General features: G+C 47.0%; 1 protein-coding gene across 19 annotated transcripts in view; it reads right to left on the reverse strand.

Annotated features, from left to right (window-relative positions):
- Positions 1-258: 258 nt before the first annotated feature.
- The window catches only part of LOC133512685 (calphotin-like), an 85,228-nt gene continuing 62,674 nt past the window's right edge, over positions 259-22,812 (reverse strand). For 9 of the 19 annotated variants that reach the window (XM_061842528.1, XM_061842527.1, XM_061842526.1 and 6 more), the window contains one exon: positions 18,093-22,794. In XM_061842528.1, coding sequence (XP_061698512.1) covers positions 18,433-20,706 — 2,274 coding nt within the window. In that variant the 5' untranslated portion in view covers positions 20,707-22,794 and the 3' untranslated portion in view covers positions 18,093-18,432. Of the gene's footprint in view, positions 858-1,505; positions 1,618-2,412; positions 2,491-4,254; positions 7,806-10,793; positions 12,593-13,289; positions 13,339-18,092; positions 22,795-22,812 lie in introns of those variants that run through there. The other 10 variants (XR_009798255.1, XR_009798252.1, XR_009798251.1 and 7 more) reach the window with 10 other exon arrangements.

Consider the following 22,812-nt stretch of genomic DNA (forward strand, 5'->3'; position numbering starts at 1 on the left):
TCTGCCGGATCATCGAGTTCCTCAACCTGCATCGGCTCTGTCGCGGGTATGGGCGTCGGCAGCAGGGAAACCGGTGGGGCGGATGCACCCTGCTCTCCTTCGAGTAGTGGGTCCATTTGTCCCTGGATTGCTAACCTCTGGTCGATCTTGAGAGCTAGGGCAATGAGTGAATCCAGGGAGGTAAGGCAGGTCCACGGCAATGAGGTGGTGAGAGCCCTTGGAAGAAGGCATTGAGTAGCGCATCCTGATTCCATCCATCCAGACTTTCGGGTGCTCTGATGCGAAACTCGATAGCGTAATTGGCCACGCGACGCTGTCCCTGTTAAAACAGGATCAACGTCACTGCTGCTTCGCGTTACGGCGAGGCATACTGGAATACTAGCAACATCGCGGACACAAAGAACGTCCAGGAGTGGCACGTTCCGGAGTTGCGACTCCACTCTGCCGTGGCCCACGCCTCTGCTCTTCCCCTCACGTGGGATATGACGAAGGCAATTCGTACGCGGTCCGTCGGGAAAGCAGAGGCCTGTAGCTCGAACTGAAGATCGCACTGGGCAAGAAAGGGTTTGAAGTTTCCTGAGTCACCTGAAAAGCGTTCTGGCCAGGAGGAAGGTGTGGCTCCGAACCGCTGAAACTCCGCGACTGGCGGGGTAGTCGGAGCAACCTGGACTGAGGTAGGAACCGTGGCGGCCGCCGTCGGTGTGGCGTTAGCGGCGCTAGCCTGGGAAGCTAGCCATGGCTCTAATCGGGCACAGATCTCGTGAAGCCTCTGGTTAGTCACCTGAAGAGCAGTCTCCTGCTCGGCCAGGCATCTGCCTTGGATCTGTGATGTCACCTCGTGCACATGCTTAAATTTCCTGAAAAACAGACAACTGCATGTCAATAACATCACATCGATATCAAATAATAAAGTGACTGAAATCATTTGTTTGAACGTTGTTTAGGTGCCAAGTTACAATGTCTAAAGAATGACGGTCGTGACCTAGAATGCAGAAAAGCAGTGGGACACAGAGTTCAGAAGAGAGAAATAGTAATGAGCTGTAATGCAAGCAAAGACGGAAAATGGCGTCTGGAGGACGGACAAGGCGCTGCCACCGTACATCGGTGTATCAGTCAGGCTACATTTCCTTGAGCTTTGTCTCACAAACACTGTCCTGTAGCTGTTGCCTTACAGGAACATTGTACCAAGGCTTTACCTTTCATACTTTTTATGATGAAAAAATTGATAAAACTGCTTTAAAAAGGGGACTCAAGACTCCCAAAGTTGAATGATAAATATTCTGTAAAGTTGGATCAGTAGTATAACCTTTAAAACCCATCAGAGTTAAAAATTATTTTCATAAATGACGATCTATCCCATATACAGGTGAAGAATTTTTAAAAATGTGAGGCACAAGCTGTATCGTACCTTTCTAAATGAAGTTAGAAATACACTTTATGCAACAAGTAATCGTTCAGCTCCAGATGCTGCAAATAGACAGCCTTTAAATATGTATAAAACTCACCATTGACATGCCAAAATGGCAAATACGTCAGCCCCAGGGTCTGTCAGAAGGTTCAGCAGTTTTGGGTCACAGGAGAAGTGAGCCAGAAGTCGCAGCTTCAATTTGCAAAAGTCTGAAAAGATCACTCGTTAATTCAGAATATAAAGTAATTTAAAGGTCAGCCAACGATGATACTTTAGTGTGCTACACCAAAACTGGAGACGACATGGAGACAAAATGCAAGACAAGTCTTTTTACAGTGAGAGGACTTTATAAAGATCCCAATCATGTTTTATGAGTCTTGTCGGATTTCCGCCAGCAATGGCCAACAGGCTCAATGAACATACATATTTGTTTTACTTTTTAAGATCCTTTTTTTCATGGAATTTGATGCCCAAATGGCTTCTTCAAACCATAATGGCCGTGTTGGGTACCCCTGATGTCCAAACTGTACCTGCTTTGCGTTTTCAGGGATTTTGAACTCTATAAAAAGGCCTTCATTTGTCAGAAGAATGATTGCAATAATAAGTATGCATCAGCATTGTCAATTCTGCCTGAACAAAGCATTGTAAATCGGCATTTTGAAAGGCTCGTAGCGGGTTTTTGCGGTTCAAATGGCGAACATTCCAACACAAAATGTCTTTTGACATGCCTCTGAGTTGATAATTTACTCATGATACTGGCAAGTTTGCGAAGGGCACGAAAAGGATGGCTAAGTGAGGGCTTGGTTGTTTCCATGGAAATCTGCTCTCTGACTCCACAATGTGAAAGTATGCTTATTTGGGTTGTGAGGCTGCGTATGCCACATGTCTTCCTGTTCACCTCGGCTTTATCTGGCTGCCTATGTACAATAAGTGTGTCAAATACTGTCGTCCTCCACGATGTATTGAACACTGCATTGTGTGGATTTGAGTGTTTATTGCTTTACTTGCTGTGACAAAGCTCCAGCCTTTTGCAGGGATGTACATCGCCCGAGGATTAACATTGATCACTTCCAGCTCCTCGCCTGTGGAGAATGAAGTGAAAAATGACAAAGTGCAAATACTTTATTGCATCCCAGTACATTATTCAGGTATCTGTACTTTACATGATCATTCATATTTCAGGTGACATTTGAGTTTTACATTATTTTAAACCTGTCAACTGTCAAAAAAAATGTAGATCAAGAGAAGTAAAGTTCACCACAGTTGAGAGATTGGTGAAAAAAAAAAAAACAGTGAAATCGAGGAATGTGAACCGTGTATTTTAATGATGATGACAAAACACACCAGGTAAGGGATTTTTTTTCTTTTTGAGTTAAAGAGCAATTCAAATTAGTACAAAGAATATAAGTATTTGAACACCCTGGTATATTGCAAGTTCTCCCACTTGGAAATCATGAGGGGTCTGAAATTTTCATTGTAGGTGCATGTCCACTGTGAGAGAGATCATCTAAAAAGAAAAATCCAGAAATCACACTGTATCATTTTTTTAACTATTTATTTGTGTGATACAGCTGGAAATAAGTATTTGAACACCTGAGAAAACCAATGTTAATATTTGGTACAGTGGCCTTTGTTTGCAATCACTTATTCAATAGAATATGAGAATACTAGCAGGCGAGAACATGACAGAAGAATGGAGAAAAAGTGTGCTAGTTCCCATTTTTAATTACAAAGGCGATGCTCAGAGCTGAGGAAACTATAGAGGATTAAAGTTGATGAGCTCCACAATGAAGTTGTGGGAAAGAGTTGTGGAGGCTAGACTCATGACAGAAATCAGTATCTGCGAGCAACAGTATGGTTTCATGCCTAGAAAGAGTACCACAGATGCCTTATTTGCCTTGAGGATGCTTCTGGAAAAGTACAGAGAAGGTCAGAAGGAGCTACATTGTCTCTTTGTAGACCTAGAGAAAGCCGATGACAGAGTACAAAGAGAGGAACTGTGGTACTGCATGCGCAAGTCTGGTGTGGGGGAGAAATATGTTAGAATAGTACAGGACATGTATGAGGGCAGCAGAACAGCAGTGAGATGTGCCGTTGGTGTGACAGAAGAATTTCAGATGGAGGTAGGACTGCATCAGGGATCCGCTCTGAGCCCCTTCCTGTTTTCTATAGTAATGGATAGGCTGACATATGGTTAGACTGGAATCCCCTTGGACCATGATGTTCACAGATGATATTGTGATCTGCAGTGAACAGGGAGCAGGCTGAGTAACAATTAGAAAAATGGAAGCCCGCACTGGAAAGGAGAGGAATGAAGATTAGCTGAAGTAAAACAGAATATATGTGCATGAATGAGAGGGGCGGAGGGGGAAGTGAAGCTCCAGGGAGAAGAGATGCCGAGGGTGGACGACTTCAAATACTTTGGGTCAACAATACAGAGCAATGGTGAGTGTGGTAAGGAAGTGAAGAAACGGGTCCAAGCCAGGTGGAATAGCTGGTGGAAGGTGTCTGGTGTTCTATGTGGCAGAAGAATATCCGCTAGGTTGAAGGGCAAAGTTTATAAAACAGTGGTGAGGTCGACCATGATGTATGGATTAGAGATGGTGGCACTGAAGAACCAACAGGAAGGAGAACTGGAGGTAGCAGAAATAAGATGTTGAGGTTCTCGCTCAGAGTGCGCAGGTTGGATAGGATTAGAAATGAGCGCATTAGAGAGACAGCCAAAGTTAGATATTTTGGAAGTTAGATATTTTGGAGACAAGCTTCGAGAGAGCGGACTTCGATGGTTTGGACATGTCCAGATCCGAGAGAGCGTATATTGGTAGAAGGGTGCTGAGGATGGAGCTGCTAAGCAAAAGAGCAAGAGGAAGACCAAAGAAAAGGTTGATGGATGTTGTGAGGGAGGACATGACAACAGTAGTTGTTAGAGAGGAAGATGCACGAGATAGGCTGAGATGGAAAAAGATGACATGCTGTGGCGACCCCTAATGGGACAAGCAGAAAGGAAAAGAAGGAGAAAAAACCTTTGTTTGCAATTATAGAGGTCAAACGTTTCCTGTAGTTGTTCACCAGTTTGAACACACTGCAGAAGGATTTTTGCCAACACCTCCACACAGATCTTCTCTAGATCAGACAGGTTTCTGGGCTGTCGCTGAGAAACACAGTGTTTCAGCTCCCTCCAAGGATTTTCCATTGGGTTTCGGTCTGGAGACTGGCCTGGCCCCGCCAGAACCTTGATAGGCTTCTTACGGAGTCACTCCTTGGTTTTCCTGTCTGTGTGCTTCAGGTCATTGTCATGTTGAAAGACCCACCCACGACCCATCTTCAATGCTCTGACTGAGGGAGAAAGGTTCCCCAAAATCTCACAATACATGGCCGCAGTCATTTTCTCCTTAATACAGTGCAGTTGTCCTGTACCATGTGCAGAAAAACACCCCAAAAGCATGATGCTATCACACCCATGTTTCACAGTATGGATGGTGTTGTTGGGGTGGAATTCATCATTCGTCTTCCTCCAAACACGATCATCCTCAATCAATACAGTGCAGTCGTCCTGTCCCATGTGCAGAAAAACACCTCCAAACCATTATGCTACCACCCCCATGCTTCACAGTAGGGATGGTATACTTGTGATGGAACTCGTCATTCGTCTTTCCGCAAACACTGTTCGTGGAATTATGACCAAAAAGTTCCATTTTGGTCTCATCTGAACACAAAACCTTCTCCCATGACTCATCATTCAAATGGTCATTGGCAAACTTAAACTTAACGGGCCTCGACATGTGCTGGTTTAAGCAGGGGAACCTTCCCTGCCATGCATGAATTCAAACCATGACGTCTTAGTGTATTACCAACAGACACCTTGGAAACAGTGGTCCGAGCTCTTTTCAGGTCTTTGACCAAGTTCTATCATGTAGTCCTGGCCTGATTCCTCACCTTTCTAAGGATCATTGAGACCCCACGAGGTGATATATTGCATGGGAATTGTTGGAAGGAGGTACTTTTGGGGTCCTTCCGCATGTTCGTCCGATTCCAGGTTCTGTCAATAACTGGACTCCAGAGGAGTGAAATGTGACAAACACTTCAAAGTTTAATGAACAGAGCGCTCTGTGACACACAGTGTGACACGGGCAAAGACTGTAGTCCGACACCGAGTGTGTGTGTGTGAAAGCAGGAGAAAGATTATGGAGGCAATGTTGGAGCGCTGCCATTGGCGGACAAGTCTCAAAACAAGATCTAACTGATGCGGCTAGACACCCAAGGCCATTGAGTCTGCTGAGAAACACCTCTGTTGTGACTGGACACTCAAGGCAGATGCCTGTGAAAAAAAAACTCCGTTTTGGTTTGTCACACAAGGCTGAAGCCTGCTGGAAAAACAACTCAATTTAAGGCAGTTCCTAGAAGCGGGTATTAGCGTAAGTTGCTGTCCTAACATAAACTTTCAGTCGCCCTTTTGGACTCGATAGAGTCCAACACAACAAAGCACGAAAGTTTTATTTGGCAAAAAATCCAATTTGTACAGTCTGGTAATAAGAACAGTGACGATAACCCAATAGCAAAATTTTACCAATCCCCCTTTGAGTTCGAAAGAACTCAACAACTTAACAGATCAATAAAGGTTGATTGACAGGAGTGGGGCAGTTGACTTTCACGGTTGAGGGCGTGACAATGGCCAGCAACAAAAAAGGGAAAAGAGTGGGGTGCATTTTATTAATGAAATGTGGCATATTGGGGTAAGTGTGTGTGGAGGTGAGATGGTGACAGGGGTCAAGGTCAGGGCACGGCAGGTGGGATGGGGGCAGGGGCTGGTGACGTGGAGGCGGAATCAGGCGGGGCAAAAGGCCTTCCGGTCGAGGTAAAAGCAGGGCGGGTCGATGAAAGGTGGTACCACGTTTCCCCTTTTCCCTCCAATCAAAGAGCCGATGAAGTTTGTTGCACCACTTTGTTGGGACCGTCCCACCGGGGTTCAGACTGCTTCAGCACCTTGAGCTACACAAAAACACAATCATTAAGCACATGGGGAGCATCAGTTTGATTTTCGGTGAGATGTGAAAACTCAAATGTTATTTGTTTTAGCTTGGGTGGCCCTTCAACTGGTCGTGCTGATAGAGGACCTGAGGGCGCTAAGAACGGTGTCCACCCTTTTGATGAATTTAGAGACATTCAAACATTCATTAAGGCAATTGGAAGTGCTTGTAGCCCATTCAATTTGGATGAGGCCAGTGCCTTAGCTAATTTTTCTTTGATGTTTCGGTTCATGCGCTCGACTTGGCCTTGGGATTGGGGGTGGTACACACAACCAAAATGTTTTAAACCCAGTGCTCTTTCAACATCTTGTAGATGTTTGTTTTTGAAATGGGTTCCATTGTCTGATCTTATCTTTTTTGGGAACCCATGGGAAGGAATGTAATGATTGACTAGATGTTTGACCATGGTACTTGCTTTTTCAGATCTGCAGGGATAAGCCTCAGGCCAGCCAGAGAAGGCATCCACTATGACAAGCAAGTATCGTTATCCCAACAGAGATTTAATCATGTCAGTCACCACCTGGCCAGAGGCAGTCACTTCCGGATTGTGACCACCCTGGGGTGGCTTGGTAGCAGGCATACTATTAAATCTGCTACATACACTGAAGTCCTGCAGTTCAATAGTTAACAATGGTTCTCATGAACGGGTGCCACCAAGTGCTAAGTCTCCTTAGCGTCTCTTTCACTCCCACATGGTACAATCAATTGGTTTCACTTATCAGCTGCTTCAATTGTTTTTGCGGCGGGATACACTTACCATCTTTCGTCCACACACCGTCCGCATTCTTTGTTCCCCCCTTTGATTTCCATGGACTCTTTTCCTCTGGGCTGGCCTGCTGCTAACCACTCCCTAACAGTAGCCATGCTTACCTCCTCTCTGGCTTTCAGCTCCTCTTCAGTGACTGTCATCTGTAAGGTTGGGACATAACCGGCCACCTCTTTTGCAGCTTTGTCTGCGGCTGTATTTTCCTGTGTGATGATGTTTGTGCCTTTGGAATGCCCTTGGCATTTAATAACAGCTACAGCCTTAGGTTCCATGAGTGCGTCCCTGAGCGCCAAAGTGTCTTGTTGATGTTTTATTGGCACCCCCATGGCAGTGAAAAAATCATTCCTTTGCCACTCTGCAAGCGCATGGTGGATTACTACATGGGGATAGACGGAGTCAGTGTGAATGTTTGCCTCGTAACATATTGAACCGTGCTGTGTGATGTTCGGATGGTCAATGGATGGTGCAAAACTATGTGTGATGTTTTTTGTACCAGTCGGGCCAGGGCCGATGCAAATGCTGTGCATACTGGATGTCTTTGCTCGTATTTTTCAAGTGGAGTGGAGGCATTTCAGCAAACATTTTGTTCACCTCCTCCCCCTTTCTGGAAAAGAACAACAGTAACGCTGCTGGCTTTTTCAGACACATCCAAGTAAAACATTTTGGAATAGTTAGGGATGGATAGTGCAGCAGCAGAGGACAATGTCATGGTCCTGCCGGTCCAGCCCAGGCTGTGCGGGTTCCCACGCGGCCACGCTGATTGGGAGGTGCACATCCGCGCCTCATGCTGGCTGATTGGCCCCAGTGTATATAGGACCCTGGGGACAACTGGTCCAGGCCAGATCGTTGCGGCTCATGCACTCCCGTATCGCTGATAGTGAATTCTTGTGTACCGACCTTCGCCTGTTCTCCGACCGACCCTGTAAGCCTGACTCCTTTGACACTCCTGGCTTCATTGATCGATCTCCCGTGTACCGACTCCTGCCTGCCCGCGGACCTGCTCTCTACGCCCAACGTCCTGACTACCGCTGCTGCACCCAACTCTTCAACCTTGGAACAATAAACGTTTTTCCCGAATTACCTCAGCTTCTCTCGAGTCCTGCATTTGGGTCCTCCCTCTGTATCGATGAGTCGTGACAGACAGTTGCTGTTTTAAAGCAATAAATGAGTATTCTGCTGCAGGTGTCCAATGGAGAGGGTGGGTCAAGTTTCTCATCCCCTGTTCATATATAAGTGCCCGCAGTGTGTGTTAACTCTGTGAAATCAGGCACATGGTGTCGTGAGTAATTGCACAAGCCTAAAAGGCGAGCATTTGTTTGACGTCGTAGGCTGTGGATGGTGTAGAATGTCGTCCTTGTGAGAAGTATGATAATGGCCGTACCTTGTCGTGAATTAAGCCGGCCCAAGAATGAAACTTGAGGGTAGGGAATTTTAAGCTTTTCTTTGAACACTTCAAGTCAACCGTGGCCAAATGAGCCAAAAGTGAGCGAGTGGCATCAATGCACATTATTTCAGAAGGAGCAGCAAGCAAAGTGTCATCAACATATTGTACCAGCAGTACTCCATTCGGAAGCTGCAAAGGAGCCAACAGTTTTTTCAAATAGGCATTAAAAAGTCCAGGTGACAACACAAACCCTTGTGGAAGACGAGTGTATGAACAACATTCACCATTCCATGTGAACGCAAAATATTTCTGCATGCTTGGATCCAATGGGATGCAAAAAAAGGCATTCACCCAATCAATGCAAGTGAAATGGGTGTGGGAGGGGGAAATTTGGGAATGGGCCGAGTGGGGATTAGGAATGGGTAGTGTGGGTGTAGTGACAGCCACATTGATGGCATTTTTACGTGTCTACTTTTGTGTCAATTTCTTTGGTGTGTTTCCTCAAATAAAATTTCCAGGGAGGTCGGGATTATTCTCCATCGCCTGGGTGATAGTTTTGTGTACCGCCTTTAATATGGAAGCATGGAAAACATGAGAATATACTGCAGTGTCAGTGGGCTGGCGCCAAGTCCGCTGAGCGAACTCAACCAAAGCACGGTCAATAAATGAATCAGCATTCTCAGAGTTTGGAGCAAAGACCAGTTCGGACAGTACAATCTCAGAGATGGGAAACAATGCATCCAAAGCACATAGTATGTTCTGAAAGTCAATGACCGTGAGTGTGTTACCATCAAGGAGGCTGCTGATAGTATAGCAAGACATCAAGATGTCGAGCTGAGAGAGAGGGGTCGCTTGCGTCATCAGCATTTTCAAACCACAAGCAGTCAAAATTTGCCGAGTTGTATTACGCTAACAGCCCTCAGCCAATTCGCCCCTCCACTTTGCATTGGAGGGAGTTCCTATAACAACATTCTCAAATCGGATGGAGTGAATGGTTTGTGAGTAATAAATCATTAACAGTGTCTTGAATGTGATTAATTGAGGCAATGAAACCAGCCCTGAGACCCACGGCAACATTATTGTGTGATGAGTCAGGGGCTCACGATTGGGGAAGTATGTCTCTCGTTTCAGCCCAATCACACAGCAAAGACCCCCGAAACGGTCATTACAGGACACGGCAAATCGGATGCATTTTGCAACATCAGAAGACGGCGATTCCGCTGCGGTAGAATAAGGTGGCGGAATGTGTGTGACTGGTGACTTGGCTTCTCCCAACACAGACAGAGATATTTGTTTTCTTGCAACCTTCACCGAAATTCCCATGCTTAACAATCTAGCTTTTTCTAGCATATGTGATATGTACTCTCTATCACAACCTGTTTTTTTTGTGGACCTTCAAGTCAATTTAATATTTCAAGTAAATATATGTACAGCCAATAAAGTGACATTTTTTAACCATACGAAGAGATACGAAGTATTAATTGAAACAACAGGTAAACCATTTTTCTCTCATAATTCCACATCACAGACAGGAATATCGTTTGTATCGTAAAGTCATTCATCCATGGCAAGATCAGAAAAGCACAACAATTGAAACATTACAAGAAAATAAAGGCAGATCAAACGGTGACAAACTGGGTTGACCATGATTTTTTTTTCGAATGCAGAAGTTAGAACTCTTCTGAGATGTGACAAATAAACATTGCTCTGAACAATATTAATTAAAGGCAGAAGTTACTAAGTGCCATGTTTTTCTTGCACAAAATGCTATTTTTGTGCATTCTAGCCTGTAATTGACTATGAATCTTGTATTGGTATTGGGGGAGTGCCCGCTGATTTTTTTGTTTGTTTGTTTTTTAACATCACTCTCAAGTTTCTTTCATCAACATGACCAATGATGAAACTCACAAAACTCTTTTTTTCTTACTTTCTCTCTCACGCTCAGGAAGGCCTTCCACACATACTTTGCATGTCATTTTTACTCGGTCACCAAATGGAATTTTCTGATCGTCATCTGGGATGACTCGTAAATCAAACCATTCTTTTTCTCTGTCAAATTCCCTGTCCATTCTGCAATATCAGTGATCAATTGGTTGTGCAGAGTTGATTACTTTAATTGTTGTACATTATTTCATTTAGATTATTTATTATTATTATTTTATTTTTTATATATTTTATTTCTATTATTATTGTATAATGGATCCAAATCTCTTTTTTACAAAACACTGGTACTCGAGCTTGTGGGTTTTTCTTAACTACTTCACACCGTAACGTGAGGAATTTTAAGACATCTAAGACTCTTCTGAAGAACAATGTTGTCACTTACACTGTAAAATTAGAATTAATAATAATTATTATTAATAATAATAAAATTGATTAGAATTACTGTTTCTATGATTCTCAAATTGAATGAAACCACCTCTATTTGCAGTATAATGTATACGGTGTAATTTGTCTCTGGTCCCGACAGTTTACTGTTTCTCTCTGTCCCCGACAGGTTACTTTTTCTCTGTCCCCGACAGTTTACTTTTTCTCTCTGTCCCCGACAGTTTACTTTTTCTCTCTGTCCACGACAGTTTACTCCACACACATTAAGTAGTTGTCGATTCGAGGAAATTGTGGTATCACAGATTCCGTAAGGGAACGATACCGCTTCTTAACACAAAACAGGTCTTATTGAGTCTAAAACTCACGAGAAGAGCGAATACGGCTTCTCTTTGTGCTAATTACAACACTTAGATACTGTAATGAAAAATACAGATAACATTATTCACTTCAATGTCTATACGAAAAAATAAATATGAGCGGAGAGCGCGTCATCCATGAGCAAAGTTGCATGTCATTCGACGACATCCAAGTGGTCGCCATATTGGCTGCGTCCCCTGTCTGTGACGTCGCCCTGGACATTCGCCATTGAAAACACGCGTTGGACCCTACTATGGGAGACGAACACGCCCCTTCTGACACAGAAGCTCTTTTCGAAGAACAGAACATCACACAACCGAGTGAAGTTACCAGGGCAATATTACCCTGTTATTTCGAGCCATATTCAGATGATATGCGATCACGGCCAAACCGCCTCCCCATCCGATCCACTTCCACGGCGGGGATGAGCCATCACGGCCCGGCGCCGAAAATGAGCCACCCCGGTCTCGTCTGCTTGTCCGTGATGAACAACAGTGGACCTTTTTTCACCTACCTTCTTGGCAATTTCTCCGTAGCCCTTTTCAGTCGTGTGGAGTTTTACAATTTTGGACAGCTCTTTGGTCTTGGCCATGTTCCAAGTTCGAGTCTTACTGATTGCATGGGGTGGACATTATGCAACTAACGACCTCACACAGGTGCATCTGATTCAGGATAATACATGGAGTGGAGGTGGACTTTTAAAGGCGGACTAACAGGTCTTTGAGGGTCAGAATTCTAGCTAATAGACAGGTGTTCAAATACTGTATCACGAAAATAAATTGTCAAAAAATCATACATTGTGGTTTCGCGATTTTTATTTTTAGCTTATCTCTCTCACAGTGGACATGCTCCCACAATGAAAATTTCAGACCCCTCCATGATTTCTAAGTGGGAGAACTTGCAAAATAACAGGGTGTTCAAATACTTATTTTCTTCATTGTAGAAGAGGTGTATGCAGAGAGGTTTTATTTCACTTGTGCCAAGTAACAAGATGGTTAATTGCATCTGATTGGGAATAAAATAGTAAGTTTAACATTTGAACCCAAGTACATTTCAGGTATTTAACTTTAGTAAAGGAGCCAATTCAGTACTTTCATCAGTCTTTTTTACACAAGTAGCTGTCCTTCTACTTCAGTACAGCGTGCATTTTTAACCATTTGACCACCCGCAATGTCGACAGTTTCTATAAACTATGCAGGCTTCAGTGCTGATGATACTACAACATGACAAGGAAAACACACCATGATGTACTGACATCGGAATAAGTTGGACGTGAGAATGCCAGGGCGCTGGTGGAGAGAAAAGCGGGATAGGAGGAGGAACTAGGGAAAGGGAAAAGGAGGATTTTATGGCAAAAAAATTTTAGGTCAGCGGCCTGGTGGAGCAGCTGGTAAAGCGTTAGCCTCACAGTTCTGAGGTCCCGGGTTCAATCCCGTCCCCGCCTGTGTGGAGTTTGCATGTTCTCCCTGTGCCTGCGTGGGTTTCCTCCAGGCACTCCGGTTTCCCCCCAAAAAACATGCAACATTAATTGGATCGTCTAAATTGCCCCTAGGTGTGATTGTGAGTGCGGCTGTTGTCTATCTCCATGTGCCCTGCAATTGGCTGGCAACCAGTTCAGGGTGTACCCTGCCTGCTGCCCGTTGACAGCTGGGATAGGCTCAAACATTCCTTGGAACCCTCGTGAGGATAAGCGGCGAAGAAAATGGATGAATGGATGTTTGAGCTCAATGCATGCTAATGCATCCATAATTCACTTTGTTGTAGTTAATCAACCTATTAAGTTATAAAATACAGAACAATAATCAAATTTTACTGTTATTCACAGTGACTCAATTGTCCATTATTTAATGAGGCAAAATTTAAAAAGAAATGTTAATTCCCAAAAGTTATTGAAAAAATGCAAAATTAACTCAACAAATACCACAGGGGTATTCATAATGTAACACATGGTGAGCTGCATATTAAAAAAAAATATGTGACCTCGGGCCATACATGGCCCACATCTGGTGTGAACCTTACCTGTGACATGTCTTTTCTGAAGCAGATTTCTTGGAATGGCTGCAAAGTTCTAGTTTGGGGGACACAAATTGTAAATATGGAGGGGAAAAAAAGTAGATTCAGTACATTAGCTTACTCTGTAGTTGTTCTCTGAGTTGTTATTGTTATTTTAAGTCAAGCCAATTTAATTTACAATGCACCTCATTACCACACACAATAACTCGAATGTTTTTACACATGGAGGTCTTAGAGTCACGGTCCTCAGGCATTAAGAAACTAACTGGACCCAAAAAGAAAATAGCCTGTAAAATTTTTAAGTAACTGAGACAAGATCATTACTTCAGTGTAAAGTAATGCCCCAAATTCGTGGCAGATACAGGGCGAGACCGGAAAGACAACCCACTGTTATTTATAATGACCTAAATTAATAGTTTGAGTGTAAACAAAGAGCCCAAAACACTTCCTAATATTGAAAATTTCTCAAAAAATATTACCCTTAAAAATTGTTTATAATTAAAAAACATTTACCTTTATACATGGACATGTGGCAAAGACTATTCAACCAATCTAAACAGACCAAACTAAACTCATCCCCAACATACAAAGATGCCAGTCTCTTCGGAGATTGAAATTTACTACTTACAGCACGCTGACGCCATCTTGTGGCTCTATAGAACAAATTTACAAAGAACAAAGCTGTATAAAATTTTTGTGACATTTTGTTTGGTGGGATTCAGTCAGATTCAAATAAGATATCGCAGAATCTCTTTAATTTCCCTTCAAGAAAAAATGTCCATTATGAATATGAAAGGTATGTTAAAATGTGCCTATTTACTCACTAATACTCACAACAAAACCTACAATTCCCAAAAACTCAGCCCTCAGATTTAATGCACGTCGTGGCACAGGCAGTGTGCATTTTTAAAATTCGAGAAGGTATGTGAAATCGGTTTCAAAATACACTATAAACTGTATCCATGAAAATATGTTGTTGAAATTTTCACAGATAATTATTTCGCTATTTCAAAAAGAATCTGAATCAGCTTTAATGGCCAAGTATGTAACACAAGGAATTTGTCTCTGGCAGTTGTCGGCACCCTGGTGCAACCTTCAGAAAAAAGAACAAACAAACAAGAACAAAGACATTCAGTTAATAGAAACTATTCCTAATAAGAGTCGCAGATGTGCATCTTGCACATCTCACACATTTATAGCAGTTAAGTGCGTCGATGCCCCACATTTTGTTAAGCTTATAGAGAGTGCCCTTACCCATTCGCGGTTCACTGTTGTAGTCCAGCACAGTGACAATTGTGCAAAATGAGCAGTTTAAAGTGATGTTGTTTTCTCATGGGAAGGTGTGTTGGTGGAGTTGAGGAGGTCTTCGAAGTATTCTCCCTACTGACTCAATACATCCCGAGTTGAGGTAAGCAGCGCCACTATACACAGTGTTGACCGTGCACTGCTTCCCCCTCCTGAGATGCCAGACGGTGGACTAGAATTTCCTCGAAGCCGTCCTGAAGTCGTTCTCCATGGCCTCACCGAACTCTTACCATGCCTGTGTTTGTGCCTCAGTGACCACCGAAGCTGCATCCTTCTTGGCCAGCCGGTACCTATCAGTTGCCTCGGGAGTCCCATAGGCCAAAAATGCCCAGTAGGACTCCTTCAGCTTGACAACATCCCTCACAGTTAGTGTCCATCAATGTGCTATACACCCGAAGAACCCCCCACAGGACTCCCTGAGGGACACGGTCGAATGCCATCTCCAAGTCCACAAAACACATGTAGACTGGTTGGCCGAACTCCCATGCACCATGCTACTGAGGGTGTAGAGCTGGTCCACTGTTCCACGGCCAGGACGAAACCACATTGCTCCTCCTGAATTTGAGACTCGACTTCCCGACAGACCCTCCTCTCCATTACCCCTGAGTATACCTGACCAGGGGGGCTGAGGAGTGTGATCCCTCTGTAGTTGGAGCACACCCTTCTTGAAAAGGGGGACCACCACCCCAGTCTGCCAATCCAGAGGCACTGTCTCCGATGTCCACGCGATGTTGCAGAGGCGTGTCAACCAGGACAGCCCCACAACATCCAGAGCCTTTAGGAACTCCAGGCAAATGTCATTCACCCCCGGGCCCTGCCATCAGGGAGATTTTTAACTACCTCGGTGACCTCAACCCCAGAGATAGAAGAGCCGCCTAAGAGCACCCAGACTCAGCATCGTCGTGGGAAGGCATGTTGGTGGAATTGAGGTCTTCGAAGTATTCTCCCCACTGACTCACAACATCCCAAGTTGAGCTCAGCAGCACCCCGTCCCCACTATACACAGTGTTGACGGTGCACGTCTTCCCCCTACTGAAACGCCGGATGGTGGACCAGAATTTCCTCAAAGCTGTTCTGAAGTCGTGCTCCATGGCCTCACCGAACTCCTCTCACGCCCGTGTTTTTGCCGCAGCGACCACTGAACCTGTATCCCTCTTGGCCAGCCGATACCCATCAGCTGCTTCGGGACTCCCATAGACCAGAAATGCCCGATAGGACTCCTTCTTCAGCTTGACAGCATCCCTCACTGTTGGTGTCCACCAACGTGTTTGTGGGTTGCTGCCACGACAGGCACCAACCAGCTTACGGCCACAGCTCCGGTCGGCCGCCTCAGCAATGCACAGCGCAGAACATTGTCCACTAGGATTCAATGTCCCCCGCCTTCTCAGGGACGTCAGCAAAGTTCTTTCAGAGGTGGGAGTTGAAATTCCTTCTGACAGGGGAATCTGCCAGCCATTCCCAGCAGACCCTCACAATACGTTTAGGCCTGCCATGTCGGACTGGGATCTTCCCCCACCATCGGATCCAACTCACCACCAGATGGTGATCAGTTGACAGTTCCGCCCCTCTCTTCACCCGAGTGTCCAAGACATGCGGTTGCAAGTCCGATGGCACGACCACAAAGTCGATAATCGAACTGCAGCCTAGGGTGTCCTGGTGCCAAGTAGACATGTGAACACCCTTATGCCTGAACATTGTGTTTGTTATGGACAATTTGTGGTGAACACAGAAGTCCACTCCAGTTCTGATCAGAGGGGCTGTTCTTTCCAATCAGGTCCTTCGTGGTCTCACTGTCATTGCCCATGTGGGCATTGAAGTCCCCCAGCAGAATGATGGAGTCGCCATAGGACTCCAAAAAGGGTGGGTACTCTGCACTGGTATTTAGTGCATAGGCACAAACAACAGTCAGGACCCGTCCCCCTATCTGCAGGTGGAGGGAGGCTACCCTCTCATTCACTGGGGTAAACCCCAACGTACAGGCCCCGAGCCGGTGGGCAATGAGTATACCCACACCTGGTGCGCGTCTCTCCCCGTGGGCAACTCTAGAGTGGAACAGAGTCCAACCCCTCTCAAGAGGAGTGGTGCCAGAGCCCAAGTGGTGCGTAGAGGCGAGTCCGACTATATCTTGTCAGAACTTCTCGAACTCACGCACCAACTAAGGCTCCTTCCCTGCCAAAGAGGTGACGTTCCATGTCCCTAGAGCTAGTTTCTATAGCCAGGTATCGGATCGCCAAGCCACATGGGTGCAGGCCCGGCCACCAGGCGCTCGTCTTGGAGACCCACCTCCAGGCCTGGCTCCAGAGGAGGGCCCCGGTGACCCATGTCCGGGGAAGGGAAACCAAGATCACATTTTTGTAGTCATCATAGGGGGTTTTGGAGTCGTACTTTGTCTGGTCCATCACCGAGGACCTGTTTGCCATGGGTGACCCAACCAGGGGCACGAAGCCCCAGACAACTTAGCTCCTAGGATCATCGAGACACACAAACCCCTCCACCACGATAAGGTGACAGATCGAGGAGGGACACTTCAGACTCTTCATCTTATTGATAGAAATACAAGACTCTTAAAGTGACATCCCTTGTGAGGACTCACAAGAGGACATGACGAGGTGACCGATTACTGTCGTCATGTATTTGCGTCGCACAGCTGTGATAAAGTAGCACTGTTATACTAGAACACTGTTCACAGCTCTGACATATTTTGCCAAACACCTTTGTCCATGTGGATGGTTTGGGTCTCCATGGCTGAAACAATACAAGCGCATCACACACAAGCAAGACACGTTCACAAGTGTGGAAAATGTAAATAATTAAATTTAATTAATGAATACTTCTTTTCCTTTCGGCTTGTCCCATTAGGGGTCGCCACAGCGTGTCATCTTTTTTCCATCTAAGCCTATCTTGTGCATCCTTCCTCTCTAACACCCACTGTCCTCATGTCTTCCCTCACAACATCCATCCACCTTTTCTGTTGTAATAGATTTATTATTGAATTTTAATGACAATGTTCAGTTATTATTAACCAAAAATTAACCAGGAGATTTTTACTGTTACTTGACTACATCAAGGGACTGGTCACCACCGGTGCCTGACTGGATTCTTTATATTGCAACCACCAATATGACTAAATACCACCAAATGATGGCTAATACATTATTTCAAAATTTTCAGAAGGGATTAGATCATATTTCAGGGAAGCAGTATGATGCTAACATGACATTTTACCACTTGTAGTGGGTGAAAAAGTATTTGTCCCCGTCTCTCATTATTCTTTTTCTAATGCTTTAAGATTCCAGCGAAAGCACGAGAGTAGTGAGAAGGCCATTGTCCCCAAATGGAGAAAACATGGAATAGTGTTGAACCTTCCCAGGACTCGCCAGCCGATGAAAATGACCCCAAGAGCACAAAGGAACCCCGGACAACATCTAAAGAACTTCAGTCTGTCACGTCCCATCGGAACGAGAGGTAGGACCCAAATGCAGGAACTCGGAAGACGCAAGGTAGTTCAAGAAGAGACACGTTTATTGTATGCAGAGGTCGGGGATCGAGCAGGCAGTCCGGTGCAGCAGCGGTAGTTGTGACGTCGGGCGAGAGAGCAGATGAGCGGACAGGCAGGAGTCGGTACACGGGGAAACAATCAACGCAGGCAGAAGGATCAAGGAGTCAGGCTTACAAGGTTGATCGGAGAACGGACGAAGGTCGGTACACACAGGATCAATCAGAGATACGAGAGTCCTGGAACGGGGCATGAAGCTCAACGAACTGGCGCCGGACCAGTCGTCACCGGGTCCTATATATACGGGGGATGATCAGCCCGCATGAGGCACAGGTGTGTGCCTCCCAATTAGGGCAGCCGCGCGGGGACCCGCACAGATCGTGTTGAAGCGGCAGGATCATGACAGTACCCCCCCCCCCCAAAGGCACGGCTCCCAGACGTGCCTAAACGAAAAAACAGACAATAACACAGGCAGGGGTGGGCGGAAGGGGGTCCGGAGGAGGGCACGCCCCCCCCTGAACCCCAGACTGGTGGCCATCCAGGCCACCAAAGACGAGGCGTCCGGGCGGACAGGTCAGGAGGACGACCCGGACGCCAAGCACCAGGGTCCCCACGGGGCGACTCGGGCGGACGACCTCTGTGAGGAACCAAACGGCGAAGCAGGAACCAGAATGAGGCAGGCCACTGCTCCGGACGAGAACCTCCCACGCCGTCGTTGCAAGACGACCAGGGATTGGTCGCCAACGAGCCCAGGTCCTGAAGCGGCTGGGCGCACTCAGGAGCGAAGAAGATGATGGAGAGCAGGACCAGAGCCATGACCGCCACCTCGAAGTCTCTCCAGCTCCTGGGTGGCTCCACAGAACTCCCGAGCTCCTCCTGGACAGGGATGTGAGAAGGCGGCGGCGCCAGTACCACCCCCTCCTGGACAGGAACGTGAGAAGGCGGCGCCAGTACCGCCCCCTCCTGGACAGGAACGTGAGAAGGCGCCGCCAGTACCGCCCCCTCCTGGACAGCAACTTGAGAAGGCGGCGCCAGTACCGCCCCCTCCTGGACAGCAACTTGAGAAGGCGGCGCCAGTACCGCCCCCTCCTGGACAGCAACTTGAGAAGGCGGCGCCAGTACCGCCCCCTCCTGGACAGCAACGTGAGAAGGCGGCGCCAGTACCGCCCCCTCCTGGACAGCAACTTGAGAAGGCAGCGACCCCGTCGCCGCCCCCTCCTGGACAGCAACTTCAGAAGGCAGCGACCCCGTCGCCGCCCCCTCGTGGACAGCAACTTGAGAAGGCAGCGACCCCGTCGCCGCCCCCTCCTGGACAGGAACGAGAGAAGGCAGCGACCCCGTCGCCGCCCCCTCCTGGACAGGAACGAGAGAAGGCAGCGACCCCGTCGCCGCCCCCTCCTGGACAGGAACGAGAGAAGGCAGCGACCCCGTCACCGCCTCCTGGACAGGAACGAAAGAAGGCAGCGACCCCGTCGCCGCTTCCTGGACAGGAACGAGAGAAGGCAGCGACCCCGTCGCCGCCTCCTGGACAGGAACGTGAGAAGGCGGCAGCAGCATCACCAACTCCACCTCCTCCTGGACGGGAGCGTGAGGCGGCTGGGGAACTGTCGCCACCTCCTGGACAGGAACGTGAGGGCGTGCCCGTCGCCGACAGAGCAGGAACGGGGAACGTCCGCGGGCCGGTCGCCACTGCCACTCCAGAGCACTGACGAGAAGCTGCTGTGGAGACGTCGCCACCTCCTGAAGAGCAACGTGAGGCGGCATCGGGTCGGTCCCCACTGCCACGTGAGCTTGCACTGCATCCGTTGAAACAGCAACGTGGGCGTGGCGCGGTGGCGAATCCGTTTCCAGGGCAACGTGAACCTGAGTAGGCGGAGAGTCAGTCGAAACTGACACGTGGGCGTGTCTCGGGAGCGGGTCAGTTCCGACTGCCGCGTGAGCTCTGCTCGAAACCGCCAACACTGCGACGTGCACTTGAGGTGGCGAGTCTGTTCCCACTGTGGCGTGCACTTGGCAAGGGGGCGGGTCGGTTTCCACGGCAACGTGAACCTGAGTCAGCAGTGAGTCCGTCGCCATTGCGACGTCAGCGTAGCTTGGCTGGTTCGCCAATCCTTGCCGGACCTGGGCCGTGAGAGCCGCCAATTCGGCGCTCTGCCGCTCTATCTCTGCCCGCATTTCGCGGCGGAACGCCTCGTGATTTGGCGGCACCTCCTCCCTCTGGGCTGGAAGCTTCGCTACCAGCTGCAGGTCTGCCGGTCTCACCGTTGCCGGCGAGGAGTGGGAAGACGGTGTCTTCGTTGCCGCGCAGCGAGAGACACCAGGGAGCGCCCGGCCGGGGCGTCTCCTCTGGCCGCCACGCGGAGGTCCCGGGTAGATGGCCAAGCGGGTTCCCTCGTACCGATAGGTGCACTTGGATCTACCGGGCGAAGTCGCTCGGGTGCTGGAAACGCGGGAAGGCGGGGGAAACTGACAAGGATCAAAAGCCGGGCAAAGAGACTCGAAATCAAAGTCGTCGGAGTCGTACTCAGGCAGCCCGGCATACAAATCACGGTCCTCCTCATATTCCGAAAAGTCAGAGAAGAATATAAGGAGCCGGACGGGTCGTGTTCGGGACGTATTCATACCTCGCTGGCGGAGCGTAAGACACGGAAGTGGAGGACATCAGGGAGCCTACCCGGATCGGACAGGCTTGGTCCTCCGGCAGACGGGCTACTTTGCGTCGGTCCCGGCAACGCCGGGTCTTTCCTGCTGGGTCCTGTATTGGCCAGTTCGTTCTGTCACGTCCCATCGGAACGAGAGGTAGGACCCAAATGCAGGAACTCGGAAGACGCAAGGTAGTTCAAGAAGAGACACGTTTATTGTATGCAGAGGTCGGGGATCGAGCACGCAGTCCGGCGCAGCAGCGGTAGTTGTGACGTCGGGCGAGAGAGCAGATGAGCGGACAGGCAGGAGTCGGTACACGGGGAAACAATCAACGCAGGCAGAAGGATCAAGGAGTCAGGCTTACAAGGTTGATCGGAGAACGGACGAAGGTCGGTACACACAGGATCAATCAGAGATACGAGAGTGCTGGAACGGGGCATGAAGCTCAACGAACTGGCGCCGGACCAGTCGTCACCGGGTCCTATAGATACGGGGGATGATCAGCCCGCATGAGGCACAGGTGTGTGCCTCCCAATTAGCGCAGCCGCGCGGGCACCCGCACAGCTCGTGTTGAAGCGGCAGGATCATGACACAGGCCTCATTTGCCTCAATTAAGGTCAGAGTTCATGACTCAACAATAGGGAAGATACTGCAAAAAAATGGTATTAATGGTCGAGTTCCAAGACCAAACCAACATCTTACCAAAAAGAACATAAACACTTGTCTTACCCCCCCCCCCCAAAAAAAATAGAAATGATTCAATAAATACAATTTAAAAAAAAACATTTGAATTATTCCCAAGGTTTGGGAGAATAGTAATTGAGACGAAAGTTGAATTTTTTGGAAGATGTGTGTCTTGTTGCATCTGGCGTAAATGTAACAAAAGTTCAGAAAAACAACATCAAACCAACAGTCAAACATGGTGGTTGTCGTGGGTTGGTCTGAGGGTCCGATGCTATTTCATGAACTGGACAACTTGCTGAGATTGATGGAATTATCAATCTGCTCTTTAACAGAAAATTCTGATGGGAAATATTCGGCCATTAGTCTGTGAACTGAAACTGAAGCAGACTTGGATTTTCCAATAGGACAACGTTCCAAAACCACATCGTCAAGTCATTTTGGAGTGGTCTGGACTTGATCTGATTGAAATGCTTTGGCATTAGTTTAAAAAGGCCTTTCATGCCTAAAACCCCTCCACTGATGCTGAATTAAAATAATTCTGCAAAAAAGGGTGAGGCCTAAATATCTCCACAGAGATATGCCAGACTCATCCCCATGACATATTTCAGTTATTCCAGCAAAAACTGGCCCCACCACTTCAGAGGTTTTGGGGATTATTACTTTTTCATACAACAGTTTTGAATATTTTTTTCCTTTAATAAATAAAATCACCATTCAAAAAGTGTTTTTTCTGACACATATGTTGGATGACAAACATTGAAGCGGAGAATCTATGCAATTAAAAAAATAATTTAAGAAGGGGACGGTTAATTTTTCACAACGCTGTTTGGAATATTTTTACAATTCAGTTTGGTGGTGTGCCATGAAACCTTTCTAATGTTTAAAAATATGCGCCGTAACAAAACAAAGGTTGGGGAATTTTGCGAGGACACAATACAGATTTGTTGAGGTAGTGTCTTTGAAATGAAAATGGACATCAGCCACTCACCTGCTAGAATTGGAATAATATTCAACTCAATGTCTGAGTAAACCCTCCAAAGGCCCTGGCTCTGGAAACACGTGAACATACTGTGTGAGTGTATAAGAGTGAGAGTCAAATGAGAGAGAGAGTGAAAAAAAATATTTTACCTTTAGTTTAGCACAAAGCATCTCATTCACACAGTACAGGGAATACAGTTCTGAGAAGACCTGGTATAAAAGCATGGAATTCTTCTGTGGATCACAGTGAGACTATGCAGTTAAAGAAGCTTACATTGGAAGGTGTTGCTTTGGACGGCCATGCATATTTGTTTTTCTGAAGAAGGCCCTTGTAGCTTAAACAAGGATGTGCGGGGTCCAACAGCCATGCTGACACTTGAGGGTCCTGGATAATGCTGCCTGATACTACAAGAGATAGATAAG

This window comes from Syngnathoides biaculeatus, chromosome 14, assembly GCF_019802595.1.
Source record: "Syngnathoides biaculeatus isolate LvHL_M chromosome 14, ASM1980259v1, whole genome shotgun sequence".
In the NCBI taxonomy this organism is placed as follows: Eukaryota; Metazoa; Chordata; class Actinopteri; order Syngnathiformes; family Syngnathidae; genus Syngnathoides; species Syngnathoides biaculeatus.